Below are 21,188 nucleotides of genomic sequence, written 5' to 3' on the forward strand. Positions count from 1 at the left end.
ACTAAATATCATGGTGTGTCCTTTAAATTAAATGTGATAAATGTTGTCGAACATAAAATGGTGGCATTCACAATTATTGGGTGACATTGATTTGTTTATGTTGTCCTTGATTTTCTGATTAAACAGCGATGATAACAAACTATAATGTTATGAATGCATCAATATGTGAACAGTATCGTTCACTTATTCAACAAAGGAGCCTGTAGAGCTAGAGTAGCTTCTTTCTGAGAAGGCTTTTTAGTTTTGACTTTCATTTGGAAAACTTACTTATATCACTTTACACTACAGTAACAAGGAAATGAGGCGGCCGCTATCGGTTTTTTAAAGCTACTACCAAATTGGTGGTATTAGGCAATACTCTATATTGGGATACAAAGAGTTTTTATGCGTACATTTTTTCTTTGCAAGTAAAGAATCATCCACAGCTAAAGTGGCTATGCGGATTGACAAGCATTTGAAGCTAAGAAGAAACCCTAGCCTATGCATATTAGACTTTAAAAAGTAAAAAGAACCCAATGCCTTAGTAACTTCATTCATCTTGGAGTTGCTTAGCAGGTTCGAGGTTATTTCACCATTTAAGAACCCATGCTCAGACCAAAAAAAAAAAAGACAAAAATGAAATGGCTACACAAATTAGTAGTCTATCAATGAGAATGATCATGCAGGCAGATACGCAGTAACTTTTCAAGTTGTCAAACTGTAGAGTAATGAGTATAGGCCCCTGTCCCTCACCTCCCTCGCGTACCTCACTGCATACTAGACTTACAGTTACAACATAAATATGCCGAAGGTAGCATTGGTCATATTGTCGATCCACGATCTCTGTTCCAGTAGATCGTTATTGGAGATCGAGTCAACGTAGTACAGCTCAGTATACTTCTGATGCCTGCAATTTTCTGTCCCTTTTTCGCTCACTGCTTTAGGCATCGGGACCCACAATAAAGCAACCTGGACCCTCCACCGGCCGACCAGCGTTACTGCCCGGATACGGCCGTTTCTTTGGAAAACTCTCAGACATTCTTATGATATGCTGAATATCATAAAGACCATCCAATATATGTGATCGACAGGATTGATCGCGAATAAAAGACAGCCAGGCCAACAATTTACGATGATATCAATGTAACGAGCAGTACTATCCTGTTTGCTAAGTATTGTATTGATAATAATTCACTATCACAACGTACACAGCGCGACGACCGCAATATACACGTACGTGTGTTATGCAAACACTGCATGAAACTGGGCTATACATTACGTACATTTATATACAGGATTTACACTGTACAGTGGCAGTATATTGCATATACCGGATTACGTGACCAAAGCAGAAAGTGGAGTAACGATGTACCAGCGAAACCTATGAAATTGACCCGCCTTCTTAAAATTTTCTAGCTGAGAGAATACCTATTTAACTGATCCTTTACATGCTGCCAAGGGTCATTGGAACTATAGTTCAGACGAAGAGCATACAGTTCAGTGCTGTTACGGTTAGATAATGTAGTATATTCCAGTCACATGGTGACATGGACTGGAAACTGGTAAGCTATACCCTAAGGAGAGTAAGGTATTGGGAAGGTGCCTGTTTTGAGATCATGTACCTCATAATCAATACAGAAGGTTAAATATGATATTTAGGTATTATAAAGATGGTAATTAATACTATTACAAAGATGTTAATCTATACAAGCTAAGGAGGATACGTGGTGACTTGATTCAGGTTTTCAAAATTGTGCATGGACAATTTATCCTGCACTGACATTTTCACTTTTGCTAATAGTACTTGTACCAGAGGTCATTGTCTCAAACTCCAAAACCTATAAAGTAGGATTCATATTCGGTATAACTTTTATTTTCTAAAAGGTTTGTGAACAAGTGTGCCTGAGAATGTTGTACTTGTTAGTAGTGTGAATGGGTTTAAGAATGCTTTAGACAATCATTTTAAGCATTGAAATCGGGTCTGATTTTTTGTGTCTTCAGTTTTTTTCTCTCTACTGGGTCCTTGATGGGGACGTGAGTGTCCCTGCTGACCTTTTTTCTACTAAACTAGACTAAAGCAAAATAAACTAATACTAAGATTTAAAGCAGTGGCGTGCACATAATTTCAAAGGCGGGGCAAGGGAGGGGCAAATTTAAAAAAAAAAATACGCTACGGAACCCTACACAAGAGAGTATTTTAACTTAAGTAAAGTATATTACATGTAAACGTCATAATGGTTGCTGTAAGTGTACGTTGTTTAGAATGATAATAGTTAACCAGGACAAAAGTACCCAGGGGAGATTACACGTGCTAGCATAGTAGGCGTGGCTAGATGTTGAATTGCCTGTCAATCAAGTTAGCGATTCCCCAGTCTGTAAATGTGAGGTTGTTAGAGCTGAATATCTTACGCTTAAAGGTTTAAAGTAACATGCGTGTCAAAATATGTACGATGGGTTTATTTGACTGATGGGGCCTTGCAGTGATCCTTATATATTACATAACATATTGTCAATCCACTCAGATATGTTTCCTGTTTCTAGAATACTGTGGGTTACCCAATAACCAGTTCACGAACGAGTGTACTATCTTGGGTTATTTGTGAATGTGTGATATTGATTTTTTTCTTAATATTTATGCAAACATTGTATTCCTGTTCAGATTGTTCACCAACCCCACGCAATACCACCAGAACATTGTGATAGTTCAAGAGGGCCTATAGGTGCAGTAAATCAACAAGCACCAGCCGATGTCGTCTGTACCAATGGTGCACTTCACTAATTCTCTACTTACCACCTTGTTAATATTACCACTTTAAAGAAAGAAAAATATATAGTTCCGTATTAACAAAGGCTAAAACATAACCTCTCAATGTTGCACCACGCCCAATTTATGCTTCTACAGTGACGCAGCTTCATCTAGGGTGTAACACTGTCATTTATAATGACTTAGATGTCTGGATTTGAATCTATTCAAGAAAACATAAAAATACTTCTGTAGAATTTAGAAGTACATGCACTAGGTTTACCAAATAAGCTATTAACTATTAAATGACGTTTTATGTTAGCCTCGCTTATGACAGGATAAGTGGGTTGACCATGATCGAATGTTGTGTAACATCATTTCATGTGTTTCATTTCTTTCCGAGATAAGATTTACTTATATAGGCCCAGTACTGGCTAGTCTCTTTAGTGCCAACACCTTTAATTATCGTATAAAGATAACTGGATTAACAGGAAATTACATGAATGATATGCCCTGTCTGATTTACTATGATATAGATCTATATCTGTGTTTCCTATAGCGTTCCATACCAGGCGCGTAGCCATACAAACGTTTTAATTATTATATATAAAAGCCATGTGATCATCACGTACAACGTCATTTCCTATTAAAAGGTCTTCCTTTACACTTCCACAATAAACGTGTGAGTTACCAACTTGTTAAATTTGTAGACCTACTAAAAACATTTGTTGTGCCTTCAATTCTGAGGTAAGTTATCTAACTACATGTAAAGAATATTGTTTTGCTTATTCTTGTATTCAATAATATGTGTTTATATTTATAACCATTGTTATGGAGTAAAGGGACGTTCTGTAGTTTTCCGGTTGGTATAACTTCATTACATCAATTCGTATAAAACTAAGCTTTACCATGAAGTCAGAATATTGTTTCACCAATAACGAACAATACTTTAGTCCTGTTTGGTGACGTATTTGCCTTTCACTAGATATCAATCATGATACAATATAACTCGAAGTCAGTTGGGAATACTAAAGTCCGATTTTGGAAGAGTCACATATACATATATAACAGTCAGTCATGATCCACACATATCACAAAACTATACATGCTTTACTAAAATTATAGAAAATATGTTAGTATCATAATTTTGTTTGATGCTGCAGTCGGAATTAATATACACGACTCTTTAATACAATTTGATAAGTATGTTAATTCAATTAGATTTGTGCCCATTGATAAGTGTTACACAAACTAAGACATACTCAGAAGTAACTGTATAGAGTGTAGAATTAAAGCAATAATCCCACCATCCTAGACAGCATATAACTCCACGCAATTATACACACTACGAACTACTGTGTCCACGTAGCAAGTTTACTGCGTCATTACATTGCGCTAGTCAAAACCTATGTTCCGCTTGGCTAGTTTGAATAACAGGTGAAGTATTGTTGCACAGTATAATAGGTTAAAAATGTATGGAAACGTCGAGGTGCCGGCAAATGAAAAACGTTCGTACTGCAACTTTGTGGCGATTTATTATCTTTTTTTTTTGCTGCAAAATATTGAAATGATAACATTTTGCTTCGAGCATGATGAATAAATTTGTTGCAGAATTTTGCTTTAAAGAGATTTATCATTGATCATATTCTTTTTTAAGTTTGAAGCAAATTTTCAACGTAATAATACATGCTAAATAGTAATTTTGCATCTATCTGTTGATTGTTTTACTCACTGGATTTTAGGAATTTTCAATTTGTTGCAAAATATGTCAATATTTTAACTGAATTATTAATATTTTGTTGAACTTGCTACTATTTGTTAAAAACGATCGACATGTAACGTGTGTATTTTAAATAATTGATTGAATGAATGTTTCCATGGATCTTGGCAAAGTAGGATTTTCTAACTACACTTGAAAAAAATGTAATGACCACGCTTAGATGAATATTGATGAAAGAAGAGTAACACAGAACAAGACAAATAATACGAAACACACATCAATTTAGGTCTTCAAAATATATAAATTCGGTATTCGAGTTAAAAAAGAACAATACATCGTTCAAATGGTGCTTGTAATAATGTGTGAAGTGTTGTCGTAAGTGTGATATATTAGATTATTGGGCAATAAGAACAATTAATTTACCCCTAAACTGGCTTACTAATAATTCAAACGTCGATTACTGAAACAATAGTCATGGGTTCCTGGAAGCGACAATCAACTGCTTCAGGGGTTTGAAAATTATCTGTACTGTGACCAGTTGCGGACATCTTTACACTTGCCTCGATGGGATAAGTTCTTACAGTTTTGATCAAAAGGAGCAAAACTAAATACAAGCATGTCGATCGTCAACCATTTTATACAATCTAAATGTTGAAGTAACAGAAACAATAATACAGGACTCGTTCTGCGACTCCTTGTACAAATATCACAGGGGGAGTTGTGCTTGAAAATGTCGAATGACTGTTCAGCAACTTACCAAAGTTACTAAAGGAATTTTACTAGGAGCAAATTATTGTACAACCTGTTTTGTAAGAAACAATCCAGTGTTTAATGAACAATATTCCAATCTGAAATAATTGCATCAGTTATTGATCAATTCATGAAGTGAACAGATGAAATTAAAGGAAGAAATTAAAGAATGAAATTCAAAGGTGGAATAAACAGTTCTATATTGCGCCTGAAAAAATGACTGGTAAATTCTGCGCAAAGTTCCCACATTTTATCACAAGTAGGAAACCTTTGTGAATTAGAAAGATATTTGGCCCATGCTTGCTTGTTGAACGAAATGACTCCGTAAGTGATTATGTCGACGAAATCTCTACCAATAAACTAGTTCGGTACTTACCATGTTGTCGATATTAGCATTATAAACAAAGAAACATGTATCACTCTGTATTAAAAAAGGAAACAACATTTCTTCTCAAATGTTGGACCACGTCTAATTATTTCTTAACAATGAAATAGCTTTATCGTGGGTGTGTCGTTTGCTCAAGAAGAAATATACATACTTCTGTCAAGTTTAGAGATGACTGCACTAAGTTTCAATAATAAGCTTATTAACAATTAAATGACGGTTATATTTTCCTCACTTCTGACAGGACAAGTGGGTTGACTATGATCAATTAGTGTTTATCATCCCTGTTTCTCGTTTCTTACCAACATACGATTTACTTATATAGGTCCAGTACAGGCTAGTCTATTTTAATGCCAACACCTTTCTAATCGTATTATGGTAACGCAATAATACACAATACGAATTTCTGTGTCCATATTATACGTTTACTGCGTCAGTACTGCACTAGTTGCAACCAATGTTCAGCTTGGCCAGTTTTCAACAGGTTAATTAATGCTTCGCAGAGAATAATATATCTATGGAACGTTGAGGTGCCGGTGTGACAGTACAGAGTGTCCCCTGTACATTTAGTCCGGTCGGAAATCTGCTGAAAATTGTGCCCCCACCTCCCTTCACAGCAAATATATTCCGGCCGGACGAAATGATCTGGTACAAAATGTCCGCAAATACTTCATAGTATATTTTGTCCCGCATAAAATATTGGCAATTCGACATTCAAAAGGCAACTATTCATTATATCAATTATTGAAGCAGATTCATACATAGTTTGATGTTAAAGGAAAAAATGAGGCGTTGTACGGTGCTACAAAAAAAAGAAGAAACAAACAAAAATAATAAGTCTTCCATCTGCAAAATTTTGTTATCGTGTTTTTATTGTGGTTTCTGCTATTTTATCCTCCGTATATGTTGCATGTTGTATTCGGCCACTACATTACGTTCAAAGTCATCTTTACAGAGGAAGATATCGCATCAACCTAAATTCCTCCCCAAAAGAGGGGGGGGGGGGGTACGGGATAGGGCAGGCAACAGCTACAACAAAAAAATAATTGCAGAGGTTAAAGATTACGAACTTAAAGTTTAAACTTCATTGTAGCCGTGTTTCCTCAACACACACCAGTGGCGTAGGAAGATACTTTTGAGTGGGGGGGCTGAAGATTGATGGCCGGCCTGGGGGAGGGGTCTAAGGTGTCCCCCTCCCCTTTGGATTTTTTTGCATTTCCAGGTGGCCTAAGATGCAATTTGGTGCAATATAGCACACTTCAACACCCACTCCATTTTGTAAACTTAATTTTGTATTTTCACCTGGCCTTAGATGCAATTTGGTGCTCCAAATGAGATTTTTTTTTCTCATTTGGAAATGAAAAAGGGGTTTTCTGACTTGCGAAGCGGGGGGGGCGGAATGATACTTCCGCCGCCCACATTTTTCACTGGGGGGCTGGCGCCCCCCCCCCAGCCCCCCCGGTTCCTACGCCCTTGACACACACAGTGGGTACGATTTAGCAATTATGGTAACTGTACTTTGTAGGTCTACGAGAGTTGCCTAGCCAACATGGAATTTCATCCGTGCATAAAGCTCATTGTAGGACGGGATCCGAGGGTCTTTCCAAGTTTCATCCTAAAAGGATTCGGCATTGTTGTGTACAACACTCAGGCCCATACACAGAATTGTGAGTGCAAGGATGAGAAGGGGGTGGGGGGGGGTTGTAAGTTATCGATTTCTGTCCTGGGGATGGGTCGTGACACTATCTGTGATGAGCTTCAAAGTATTTGTTTGCTAATAACAACCCTGAAGTAGCTGGAAGATACTTCCCTGACCTTGAAATGTAATCATCTCCACCACCTTCTTCGTACGGACCTGACACCTATTTCTTGACTTTCATTACCACTTTATTGTTTACTTACTTACACCTCCTTATTTTTCTCACTCAGCCAAGATTTTTGTCTCGTGGCAAATCGATGCAGCGGTCATGAACCCCCCCCCCCCGCACCCAGCCCTAACCCTGTTGCGATGGCCATGTGTGAAGCACACATTTTATTCGTAAAGACATATGAACCCAGGCAATTTCAGCGATAAAAGTTCGTTGGTTCTAATTATGATATTTTTCTTAATGGACCAAAAGTGGTTCAAATAAGAACGGATATGTAATAAGGCTTCAGGCTGTACATCCACATAAAAACTGGAAAGGTGTCTTTTCCTAACAATAGCAATGCTTTTGAAACAGGCAGCATTACTTGTATTCTATCAAAAATGTAAGCCACCACTTCCCTCCCCCACAAACACTTTTATCATCAATTTGCAGCCAATGCGTTCAATTTGGTTCAGATCTTTCTGGACATGACGTTCACTCCCTGGACACCACTGTGACCCTACAAAATGGTTCACTCAAAACAGACTTGTTCAAAAAACCCACAATGAACACTACCTTTTACCAAGCAGTAGCCATCCACGGCACTGTACCAGAAATATTCCGTACAGTCAAGCGTTGAGCATTCGACGCATTTGCTCCTCTGGAATCGATTCAGATTCCCGCACTAAAAAACTGTTACAACACCTCATACACAGACAGTATTTTCGGGGTTCTATTGAAAATGCCATAAAAAGACAACAAGCAAACCTCGTACCAAAACATTATATATATAATATATATATATATATATATATATATATATATATATATATATATATATATATATATATATATATATATATATATATATATATATATATATATATATATATACATATATATACATATATATATATATATATATAAATATTTATATATATGAATATATATATATATATATATAAATATATATATATATATAAATATATATATATATATATATATATGTGTATATATTTATATGTATATATATATATATATAAGTATATATATATATTTATATATATATATATATATATATTCATATATATAAATATTTATATATATATATATATATATATATATATATATATATATATATATATATATATATATATATATATATATATATATATATATATATATATAGGCCTTTAGGTAATATGATGTGTTAATGTATATCTACTTTACTACTTGCAGGACATTAATTTCTGTAATATTACTAAGCGTAAGCTGTATTGGATGTGTTATGACAAACATTGAAAAGTTCTACAAGTACGAGCAATTTCTTATTTAGTGAACCAAGATTTCGTGATTATCTTTCTAGACATAAACCGGTTGTTCTACGAACATGGCTCAATTACCCAATCAACAAGGCTTTCCTTTGAATCATCAACCCGTTGTCATGGTACAACAACAGGTCCCTCAAAATGTTGGTAACCTCAAAGGATCAGGACCTCGTCGTGCCATGGGAAGCTTAATTATTGCTTGTGGCATTGTTCAAATTATCATCGCCATTTGGTTACTCAATTTGCGTCACAGTTACTATTGTTCCTATTATGAACGCGTGGGCTGGGGACTCTGGAATGGTGTGGTAAGTGCACTTTTAAAATATCACCTAATTCATGTAACTCGTTTCTTCTGTTTACCGTCCGTGTTGCTAGTTTCTCATCAGTTGAATATTTTACACTAATATTTGAGCTCATTTCTACTTTACTGTAAACTGTTCGACGATATTCAATGCTACTGGAAAGAACGATTCTGTGGGCACCACTAAAAAAATCTTCATGGAAGGTGAAACATCCTCATATTACAATCATTAGGTAACAGACTTATGTAATCTTTAGTTGAAATTTAGTTTCTTACTTCATTTAAGTCGTTGTAAAATTAAAGCGGCTACCAACGAATGCCGCTAATCTGATGAGAAAACTATATAAAATATGTAAGATAATTACACTTTTTTTTGGTAAATTAATTTATTTGAATCTTATTTTAGCGTACATTCGTTTAATTGCACACATAGTTTCAGCCAACATTAAATCGACTATTAAAACCAAACTCTGGCCCTTAATAATTCTGTCTTCAACAACATATTCAAAAAATTCAGCAACATTTATCAATTGTTTTATCATGACCAAATGCCGAGTCTCTTCTGTGACGCTTTGATTTGAGAGAAACCAAGTGAAGGTCTTGAAGCAGTTCCTATAGTACTACACCTCCTTTGCAACAGTCTTGATTTTCGATGTGAATCAGTAATTAATGTCTTGTTTGATATGTGCAGCTTTAATTGCAGTCCACCATCAATAAGTTTGCACAAGAGTAATTCCCGTATACTTTCATTTTCTGCTGTGTCGGTCTGTTGAAAACTTAGTATGTTTACAAATGATGATCTCTGGCAACACTTGACTGCTGTTTGCATGTTTTCCTATGCTTTTTTTCTGTGGCAAGGAACTAATTAAAGGATTACCTTACGGTACCTTTCTGGTACATGATGACTCATCGCCTGGAAACATTAAAACAAAAATAAACTTACGTTTTTTTAATGATAAGGAAGAAAGTTTTGGCTTTGGGGAAGTGTGTTTCACCACGTTGTGCAAACAAAATATCCACTCATACCTGAAAGGTTTAGAATTTAAGTATGGAGTAGGTTTGGTTTGACTATTGCGGGCAGTCCATATTAAGGTAGGGAGGGGGGAAATGTCGCTCGAGGAGCCCGTTCGAGAAACCCTTTACTTGCAATGGCTGATGCCATGCTCTAATATCGTATGAATAGATCCATCAGCCTGTATAACCTGTAACCATATTACTGTAGATTGAAGACTATTGATCAAGACTTACCTTGCTATACATATATTTAACAAACTGAATCATGCTCACATAAGTAAGCAGCATATACTCATAGTTTCACGGGAAAGAGGCTTAGCTCTAAAATTTGTGGTACTTTTATTGCCCGGTTGTTCATAAGAAATCATCAAATGTAAGCAAAGTTAGTAGAAAATACTGTATCAAGAAAAACTAGTATTGCAAGACATGAAATGACATGAATGTTGGAACAAACAAGAAAATAGGCAACTAGTAACATACAAAAGTTGCACCTGGTTGAATCAAGGTTTGCAGGAACCGGGGAATATTGTTTCATGTATTTAGCTCATGGTTCTTAATTTTCATCCTTGGTGCCATCTATGTTCACTTCAGGAAACCTTTAATTCATAACTAGCGTAAGATATTTTAGCATAGGGAATATCCCCAGGATCATACAGTTACTCCACTGATAGCAACCATTGACTTAAGACATTATAGTTGGGGCTATAGGCTACAGTTAGAACAGGGTTCCGTGTCCGTTGCGTTACCATGTGTGATACCAGGCTAGGCTGTTCCTAATATATGCTAGTCTTTATAATAAAGCCTAACATACAGTGTATTGTTACACAGTGTACAGTATAGCCTTACAATTAAAAATTATGAGGCAGGCAACAACTTCTACGATCATCGTGTATTACTGTTAGTGGTGTTCTTTTCAAAACCCACCTCCTAACTTCCATTAGCAGCAGAGCCTCCCAGCACGACTGAATTGTGATGTTGTGATCATTTCTTTAAACGAACAGAGTAGGAATCGCAACTGGCCTCAAAATTATCTTCAGATGATGCATGCTCCTAGTTTGCTGGGTAGGTCCCGTCCGAAGCAACTTGCCTCATGTGGTTCTGAAAAACGACAAGATTCTTGCTATATTGATAGAAACCGTACTTATATTCATCGGTACCTATGGTAGGAAGCCATGCCCATTCAATTGTGCCGGTGCCTTGAGACGGTTGGTTATTAAAATATATACTCTTTATATATGATGGTTTTGAAGGTTTATTAGAACAACCGTTAGACTGGCAAAATATTTTCCTTGCATACACACATTGCGAGACAGTGTTATTTACCCATCAAGTGCGTCCATGGCGTCAGCGAAAACGGGTCTTGAACATTTATGAGCCTGTCTCATGCGTTTCGAACACAAAATTGGTCGTCTTTTTTCGTCGTTTTCCATGTGTAACGGAAAATTTCAGTAAAAATAGGCTGAATGCAAATTTTTGAATTTTTGTAAGGTGCTGTACTAACGCAAGAATATGTTGGACTATGCTTTTAAATACGGCGTTTTATCCGAGCACTTCACTGCAGCCTAACGTTGATCAAAGTAGACTATAAGTGTAAGTTGACGCTTTTGAGTGAGCGAAAGTCTATGTATGTGGTATAGGTCTGTGACTGGGACAACATAGAAAGTCCAGTTTGTGTTGACTGAGGTAAACCTCAATGTGAGCACTGTACTGATATTCGATACAAGCGTAGCCTGCTTGGTAAGTAGGTAGCTATTTATTATTGATTGTGGCGTTTGAGTAACGGTACAGGTATGGGAGGAACCTTTCTATTACTAATCATCCATGCAATACATGGCATCTATTATTGTAATGTTTTGATACGTTCTCATGACCTCGCACTAACCAAGCAAACCTTTCATTATTATGTATGATCACTCAACTGATGCAACTATTGTATTGTACTGAATTGAAATCGTGTTGTATATTAACAATATATATATACTATGCGTAGGCGTATACATATTGAGGATAACATATGTCTTCAGGCACTTTTTAGTCACCTATATAAATGGTGCATTTATAGTCATATTTACGCCGAACGTAAATTATAACACCGGCTCCAAAACCTTCTCCAATCATAAAATTCATGATGAATACTACTACCATGATCAGACCCTAGCTCAGGTCAAGTTACTACTTACATATATGCAGGCAAACAAACATAGATGAATACACACACGAATTAGTCGTCTTCTCTGGTATATATGTGTAGTGTGTGTGTTGCACAAGTTGAGACTATCGATGACCTATCCTAACAGTAAAGCTTAAATGCCCTTTAATAAACAACATGGCCCAACTGAAAAAAATCTCGCAACAATTCCTGCTGCAGTCACCTACTGGCGATGACATCTTATACGCGTCACAGTTGCGGCTAGGGCTTTGCTGCCCTGTGAGGCAAACTTGATGGTAGCCTGGGTTTGTTTCACCTTTGATATCTACCAAAAAAGTTTAAAAACTAATATCACTGCTGTTTGATTTTTTTCTTTTCCTATGATTTCCATTCTTTACAGTTCGCCATATTAACAGGATCTTTCGGACTTGCCAGTGCACGAAAGAAAAGCATGGTAAGTGTTCACCAATGACCAAAACGTTAATAGCTACCAGATATGGTAATCATTTTATTAACATTAGGAATTACATGACATGTTACACCAATAATATTGTGGGTGTTGTATTTCTACTATGACGTGTTTGTTTGGAAATTGCTACAAGTTATAGTACAATATGCATGGTTGCGCATTACAATATGGAGAGGGTTATGATATGTAGTTGTGTGAAGATTCAGCCATACTTTTTTAAATATCTCTTATTTACTGATTTTATTATCAACGTCAATGATTGTGGGGGGAACACGCAATCAAACATCTACACTCTCTTTCAATAGCAAACACCTATTAAAGTTGGTATAAAGCCTACCACACAAACATTTGAATGTTTCCTTCGTAACTTCTTAGTCTGACTAATCATGATTATCTCGCATCCAACAAATAAAGCTAAAACATCATCAGTTATCAGAGCAAAATTCAACTCGTATCTAAGATCATAGATATCATTATTGTCTTTAACATACATTATTTTACTTTTCACAGGTCATCACTTTTATGATTCTTGCCATCATTGCAACACTACTATGTGCGATTTGCTGTGGTTTTCAGGCGGCTCAACTTGCATGTATTGGATTTTATGGCGTAAGGACCAAGAAAACAATATATATATATATATATATATATATATATATATATATATTATTCATAGAAATAAAATCCTACGAAAATCTTATTTTCTTTACATGAAAGGTTTTCATTGACATCGTTTTGCATTAGCTATAGTATATAATGTATATAGTAATTCTCAACTACGCCATCGTCTCGTTTTATGAGAATAGGTAAAATTTTGTTCATTCTAGCATGAAATGAAATTATTACAGATCAATATGGTTCACTAATGTTAATTAAAAATTATTTATTGTGCATATTCCTCTAACCTAAATTATGGGGAAGCATCGTCATTAAACACCTGAAAGTGTATATGAAGTCATGTATGAAGCATGACGATAAAGTCAATGTTCAAACTAAAACACTGAAGTTTGTATCGTCAAAGGTTAAGACAAAAGATGTTCGCCGTGTGATTTGTGATTAAACTGTTGATTACACATTACAACCGTTTTCAGGTTGATAAATGCCTAGTACTTTATATTTGCCTTTTCCCTTCTCAAATTTACTAGGCTGTTGGTCGATTCCTCTTGTACCTCGTAATTTGCCTTTCGTATGGACTACAATTCTTGTTTTGCATAATCGGAGCTAGTTTCACGTGTGTTGCTATCTGTGTTACAAGTGGAGTGCCGCAGCAAGTGGTAAGTTTCCAACCCAACTGCCAAGTGACATCGATTTCTCTTAAACTTGCAGCACTAAATTCATGTTTATGCCACAAACTAAAATACCAATCATGAGAGCTTAAGCTAACCGACTTACGTCCTTAATCAATTATTTATGAGCCCTTCTCTCCCTTAACGCAGCATGGGTACTATAGCCCTGATCAAAATGTAACGTACCCAATATGCTAACAGTTATGAGAGAATTAAGCTGTGCATGCGCGATACCAAGGTCGAGGATCCTTTGCAAATTCCGATTGGCAGTAAGCACCGGTCTCCAATTGGCGACTATTTCCTCCGCTTATTACATCTAGCTTACTACCTGATATTTGCCTAGACCAACACCAGTCTCTTCCTTCGAGGAGCGTTCTTTCTTTGTCGTCAGTATTAGAACCAGACACGTTATAATCTTCGCTTGTCTCTGGTTCAAACATATATAGTCGAATCCTCCACTAACCCACCCGCCCCTCCAACCACCGACACACGTTTTTCAGCACTGAACTGGTGTCCTTCTCAACAGTTAGAGTCTGATTAGCAAGACGGTTGCCATGATTACGTCGTCGTCACTCAGAGAATGTACACATAAATAGGGGAAATACACTATACACATAATGTACGTAGCATATACGCACGGTTTGTTCGTCGGACCGGAGTCCTATAGAGCAGAGTCAGTACACAAGCAGTTGTCAAGCCAATTTTCATGCAACATTTATCGATTGTGACGAAAATGTTGTACCACTTTATGCACAAAATGTTTTACATTTCTACATCTTTGTTGATTGATTTATAATTTTATGAAATGTTAGCAGCATCCTTTTTCTGTTATAGTTTGTTGTAATAGGCTGTTTCTGCTTGGTTCTGTAAAGTTTGCATGTGTGCTGTATTGTGTTTATTACTGACATGTTACAACGATTCTATAATTTTTCATCCCCTGATCAATCAAGTATGTAATGTAATCCCACCTGCTGTCATGATGATGCAGCTGTACGGCTTAAAACATTCGGTGATGACGTAAGGAGCTCGTGACGAGTTTCTCCGATATAGAATCTAGTTTATACTTTCAATTGGCTGAGTTGATTTTAGAATTAATAAGTCATGCCTGAAATACACTTCTAACGGTATATTGCAGGTTAAGTTAGAGTCATTTCCACTTTGAACAGTTTCGTATCTGAATATACCACTACAACAACTGTGAAACCGGAATTTATACATATTAGGAGGTATTTTGTGTCGAAACACTATTCTAAACTAGACTTATCAAACGAGGCGTGGAAGCCAAACTATTAGTCTGTAGGCCAACGCGATTGTTGAACTTTGAATGAGCTATTATGCGAATTTCAAATCTTGAACGATGTTTCCCCCGTTTAAAATTTGCTGCTATTGTGTGGTGGTTTTGTGTGGTGGGCTGGTTTGAACTACGAAAAAAACCTATTGTTAATGTAAAGATGACATCATAACCAGAGTACTTTACAATACAATAGACAATATGACTGCCCTTTTGTTTTGCAATGTTGTTGTTAAGATCTGCCAACCTCAACACCAATGAGCATCAAGCTGGGGATTTCCCTGTGCTGTTTATGTGATGTTGCATCTGTTGTGACGATTCACGCCATATTGTTAAAGGTCAGAGGCCTGCTTTTTGTTAATTTGATGCAAGACCTTTTGTGACTTAACTTGCCTCTAAATAGCGTTGTTATCTAAAACAATCCACGATACAAGGTCAATTAATGCCAATGGTCAAATTTGTGATATAATTGTACAAATATGTGCAGCAACGTTTTAAGAGTAGATGAAATTTGCATGATATGCGTTCTATTTCAAGTTTCAATGACTTTACCATAAAGTAGAGCATGTTGCAAGGTTTGTCTGATCAAACAAAAATAAGTTGATAATAAAGGGCACCTTGCCCTTACAACTGACATTATGCATTGATTCGTTTATCGCTCTTTTTCCCACCCCTACACGTAGTGTACTGGGGATGAGTTATTGTATTTTATAGACCATTCTGTGAAAACATTGGTACTAAAATTGCTGCCAACCTCACACCCCTTGAGGTACTCTGCTGAAACTCGAAAGATTGGTATGACTTAATGCGGGGTATCATGGAGTGACGCAAGATATCAAAAAAGCTTTTCATATACTACCTCTTAATCATTGTAATCAATTGTAAAATAAGAAAAGTTCAGAGGTCAAACGTCAATTAACCGACAAACAACAGGTTGGTCATTGCATGCGTATACGGAAATAACAAGATAGCCAAACCTTAAAACACAAAAAGGATATCAAGGGTTTTATGCCAACAGTTAAAAATTAATGAAAAATTTAAAAGATGTTTTTAAGAATTTAAAAGGTCAAAGATCAAAGGAGGCGGAAGAAAAACTTCATGCGGAAAGCGTTTTGTATAATATTCCTTAACAGTAAACCCAACAGACTTCAAGACGTGGGTATGTACTTCTGCATCGGACGTAGTATTTCATGTGACTTGTGATGTCATAAGGTAATAGGTCAGATCTCAAAGTCAAATAACCACTTTGGCCATAACAATTACATTCTAAGTTGCTGCAGCCCTCAAACCATGAGGTGTATCATACTCTGCGCATTTATAACGCATTAATGCCAAAGATCACGTGGCCAGAGGTCAACTTTGTGTGATTTATGACGTCCATGGTCAAACATCAAATTTCAAATCACCAAAACAATAATTAATGTAAAACACGAAAGGTCACATGGCCAATGGAGGCAAATGGATGAAAACTGGCCGTATTCATTTACGGTTTTATTTCGGTGTCTGGTTCTTAATGCTTAGCAAAATTGCCGCAAATTATAGCTTGGAGGAAAACTTATATCATATGTTTGGCTATTGTGCACATGTCAAATTATATGAAAGTTACATACCAGGTAGGAATGTATGATTTGAATAAATGTTTAAAATGTATTCAAATATAATACATAAACGAGTTCATTAAAAAGCTTCATGTATCTCAAACTCTGTGTGTCATAGTAATGACCTCATACATAATGGACCCAAATGTTTGGATGAGATCTGTAACTCCATGATGTGCCTACGTGTTTGTTGTTGTTTTTTGTTCATTTGTTTTTTTTTTCTGGGTATTTTGAGGGTGTAATAGTGAGTGTTTCCCTAAATGATAATGTAATAATTTTACCTTTCTTACAGATTACTTACCCACCATACGCAATGCCGCCAGGGCAGGCTTATGTAGCAAATCCATATACAGGTGTAGTAAATATGGCCATGCAACCAGCTCCAGTCAACGTTGGCAGTGATAATGATGACCCTCCAGCCTACCAGTTTGCTGTTGCTCAGCCTAAAATCTAAGAACAATTTTTAAAACAAACATTATATGCGCATTTACACAGAAAGACACACACTTATAATTATTTCTTAAATTTCGCATTACTCTTATGTCAATCCGAGCTCACATTCACTGTATGGTGAAACCGCTGTGATTATTTTTTTAGATATGTAATTGATTAGTAACCAATAAATCAGCTGTTAACAGTTTTAATCTTTTCTTATCAAATTGATATGATTTGCTTATAAACAACGAAACTGCAGTATATAAGTAATATTATCCGCATTTCGAAATAGGGGAATGTGAGGGTGAAGAGGGTTAATCAACTGTTATTAGTATCCCTGTTTTTCGTAGCCTTCTTAGATGTGATTTAAAAATTGGTACATTCTAACATATTTGCAATTCCTATAAGACCGTTGTAGTTTCTATTGAATGGTTCAACAGTTTATTAAGCCGTTGTCTTCCTTAAATGCAGCTCTGTATGTTATGTTTGTATCCATAGCAAAGAAAGGGAATATTCGATACAAAAGCAGGGAAATGACAGTGATATCATTGTATAATCGGTGACGGGAGATAAAACAAACAGTGTTTCAAAGTTAATTTTATGACGATACCATGTACGTTAGGTAACCGTACATGTAGTGTTGTATGTACTTTTGAGGTCTGAAAGACGTGTTACGTGTGTGTACAACGTGCTTTTTTTGCAGATTTAACCGCATTACATTCCAATTTGTTCAGTACAACTGACAATACACAATAAGGGCTAAAGTGAAAATACTGCACCTTTGTTTAAGTGTGTCGTCGTTTAAGTTACACTTACCAATTGGGATCTTCAGCCACGCCCTGAATTAACAGAGGGTGCTGTCATATCGGTCCTTTCTAGTACCGCGAAACTTCACAAGATGCAGTCTCTAAAACTACTGATAATATTTTGGTACGTTCTTTATTTGCAGACTGAACCACATTACATCCTATGTCAAGACAAGGAGGGTTAAGTAAAGCGCTTTAAAAAGTCTTTATAGACATGTAAACAGCATAGATCACGCGCATTATATCGAAAAGTCGTATGTACATCTCTGGTAAGATTTATATGACAGTAGCCTCGGTAAAAAAGTTGAGGATCCACATTACGTGCGCAATAGTTATAAATATTTTTACACCATTTGATCTGGTTATTTCGTTTAGAAAAATTGACTTTCCAAGTTGTCTGTAGTTAGAAGCAGGCGCGTAGCCCATGGGGATTGAAGGGGGCGACCGCCCCCTTTTTTGAGCATGTTGTTTGTATTTTTTATGATATCGCTAGTAATTTTAAAATAGAAAATGCTTCGATGCAACTAACAAGGCATGGGAAGTGCCATTTCCAGCGATCTGGTGGCATTTTCGGCCAAAATTTTCTGGCACGCTTCGCGCCAACTTACTGGTGGCGCTACTCTTAGATAGTTTGCCTACAGACTTCGCCCCTCCCTTGGCAAAATCCTCGCTACTCCCCTTGTTGGAAGTTCATAAAATTGTATTTTTTGGAAAGAAACATTTTATTCCTCTGTGGTTATATATTGGAAACTAATTGATTGAAAAAACTTAAGAAAAAATTTCGGCCGTTTCCTAACAAGTTTCCTAATACCATCATCTTTTCTGCTGTGCCAGATGTACTTATCAAATATCAGAAAATATAAAAAAAAATTCAATTCTTTGTGATACAAGGTGCTATGAGTTTTCGCCAAAATATTGCGACAATTTTCAGTAATTTTGCTGAGTCTTAATTTTGGCCGCCAGAGACTTCTTTTCAATGGATTATGAAGAAGTCTCATCAGACCATGTCCGATTATTTAGTAAAATGATTCATTTGTCATTCTGATAACTAATAATTAAAACAAGCATGTTCTTTTCACTTGTTACTGATAAAACTATTTTGATGATTAACCTTCCGTATGTTTAGACTATGGGATTGCGTTTCCTCTTTCAATTTTTCTCATTTTTACTTGAAACTGTCGTCAAAAAAGTAATTGTGACATGTTGTAGAACGTAAAACATCGCTGCTTACAATTAGTCAAATTGTATTTTTATACCAGTCCACGTTTATGTTTTGAGATATAGGGATATGTTATGTTTAGATAATGTAACCATTATCAGATAACGCTTACAAAAATAAATCCACGCTGTTGATTTTGTCTTACACTCGAGATATTGTTGATTGACTTTGCCTGACTAAACCCTTCTTCTCTACTCTAAGAAATGGATCACAGTAGCTGTTCGTGATAAAATAAATTTACTTTTTCTTAAAAAAGTTGACCTACCTATTATAATCTTCTTTTAGCTTGAACAACAACATGCAACTTATTTATATGATTCTCGTAAGAAGCACATTCCGGGTATTGGCCTTGAACACAAACTAGACCAAAAAAAAGTTTTTTTTTTCACAGAGGAACGATAGTATCAATCTTGAACCTGTTAACCAAACTCCACTTGCTTACATATTGGCGCTTCGATTGGGTTATATCCTTAAAAAGACAGTAAAAGTGAGGTAAACCAGTATTTGACCAATACGGTTTAACATTGCAACTGGTCTCACTACCTCCACACAGTGAAAGCTTGAATATCTACCGCAATGATATCATGAACACCAGGCTCATGACTGTGTATCTATGTGTGTACATGAGACAAAAGAAATTCCTGTCACCTGAAGTCAAACAATATATACACCAACACTCATCCTTTATCCAGATAAAGGGAAAAAGTAAGGGAAGTGTCATCAGTTGTAATTAATACAATAGAAAACAGTTCGTGTGCATTTGTATTCATTCAGACTGAGGATTTGAACAAAGGAATTACAAGTACTCATATGTCATTTGAAAAAAATCACAACCTCTTCAGAAGAATGACATTGTTAAGTTGCTTCCTTAAGGTTGTGTTGATTTTAGTATGTAGTCACCAAAGTCAAAAACTATTTTCATCCACAAAGTATGCTAATACAGAACATGCAAAGTTTTGTCTGTCCTCAGCTACCTTGTGTGATCAATCACGGAAAAGATAAAAAAAACAGCTACATATTCACATAACGTAACCTCTTGAAACCCCCAAAACTAGAATTGGACCATCTAAAAGTATTTGGAAAGTGATGGCAGACATTTTTTTTAAATTATCCCCCCCCACACACCCACATGCAAACAATACTAGATCATCTCATCCGGTAATCTGAACTGCAAACTTGTTCAGTCCTTGTGTAAGGTCGTTGGCCTAAACGTGTGCTGACCGTTGTTCGTACAGTAACCAGCTGTAAACATAACGTTTGCGTTAAGCTGATCTAGTTCAGTGTTATGTTGAAGAAGTTGGGGAATTTATGTGCTTCTGGCACGGGTAACCCACATTCGAACGGTATAATGACCATTTTGATGCATGGGACTATGTTGGAAATTCTTGTGGTAAATTTTGATAAGTTACTCAATGAGCTGATCTAGTTCATTTGGAGGGGGGGGGGGGGGGCGGGGTGTAATATATAGTTATGGTACATACAGATTCATGCTCCAAGAACTTGAAATGATGATCTTTAGGTACATGGTTGGTTTCAAATGGTTACCTTTCCGGATAATCTAGCTCATTTACTTTGGAGGGGGGGGGGGGGGGGCTCATTTTAGGAACCCTACTACCACATTCACCAAATGAATCCCGGCAGACGTCCAGTTCCTTTTATCGTCATCTATTGTAATGTAGATGATATATCCCCATCACATCACTTTAAGCATGTGCTTTCATACCTCTTTGTCTTAAGTGTAACTAGTTCTTGTTACCGAGTTTATTCACACATCACCCACATCATAGTCGTACGAAACCCCTTTGTCTTAATTCCATGAAATCCTCATGATTGACCACAGATGACACTCTGTTGCATCTCATGTGTAT

General features: G+C 36.3%; 1 protein-coding gene and 1 long non-coding RNA gene across 3 annotated transcripts in view; one reads left to right on the forward strand and one right to left on the reverse strand.

Moving 5' to 3' along the window:
* Positions 1 to 1,066, reverse strand: part of LOC139974442 (uncharacterized) — a 77,426-nt gene extending 76,360 nt beyond the window's left edge. The window contains exon 1 of the long non-coding RNA XR_011795484.1: positions 767 to 1,066. This is a non-coding gene — a long non-coding RNA (uncharacterized lncRNA). The remainder of the gene's footprint in view (positions 1 to 766) is intronic.
* Positions 1,067 to 1,386: 320 nt separating this feature from the next.
* On the forward strand, positions 1,387 to 19,456 carry LOC139974438 (uncharacterized). 2 transcript variants are annotated; one of them, XM_071981593.1, is made up of 6 exons: positions 1,387 to 1,541; positions 8,791 to 9,057; positions 12,617 to 12,670; positions 13,196 to 13,294; positions 13,831 to 13,959; positions 17,153 to 19,456. In XM_071981593.1, exons 2-6 carry the CDS (start codon positions 8,815 to 8,817, stop codon positions 17,312 to 17,314), a joined length of 687 nt encoding a protein of 228 aa, XP_071837694.1. In that variant the 5' UTR covers positions 1,387 to 1,541; positions 8,791 to 8,814; the 3' UTR covers positions 17,315 to 19,456. The 2 variants fall into 2 exon arrangements, with proteins under 2 accessions (XP_071837694.1, XP_071837693.1); XM_071981592.1 differs by lacking the exon at positions 1,387 to 1,541 and adding an exon at positions 3,310 to 3,469.
* Positions 19,457 to 21,188: the final 1,732 nt, after the last annotated feature.

Source organism: Apostichopus japonicus, chromosome 9, assembly GCF_037975245.1.
Source record: "Apostichopus japonicus isolate 1M-3 chromosome 9, ASM3797524v1, whole genome shotgun sequence".
Lineage (NCBI taxonomy): Eukaryota > Metazoa > Echinodermata > Holothuroidea > Aspidochirotida > Stichopodidae > Apostichopus > Apostichopus japonicus.

Bases quoted from the DNA above. Each gene is read 5' to 3' on its own strand.
- LOC139974438 (XM_071981593.1), top strand. From the start codon at position 8,815: ATGGCTCAATTACCCAATCAACAAGGCTTTCCTTTGAATCATCAACCC. The intron at 13,295-13,830 runs GTAAGGACCAAG...CAAATTTACTAG, and splicing joins CATGTATTGGATTTTATGGC to GCTGTTGGTCGATTCCTCTT. The intron at 13,960-17,152 runs GTAAGTTTCCAA...CCTTTCTTACAG, and splicing joins GTGGAGTGCCGCAGCAAGTG to ATTACTTACCCACCATACGC.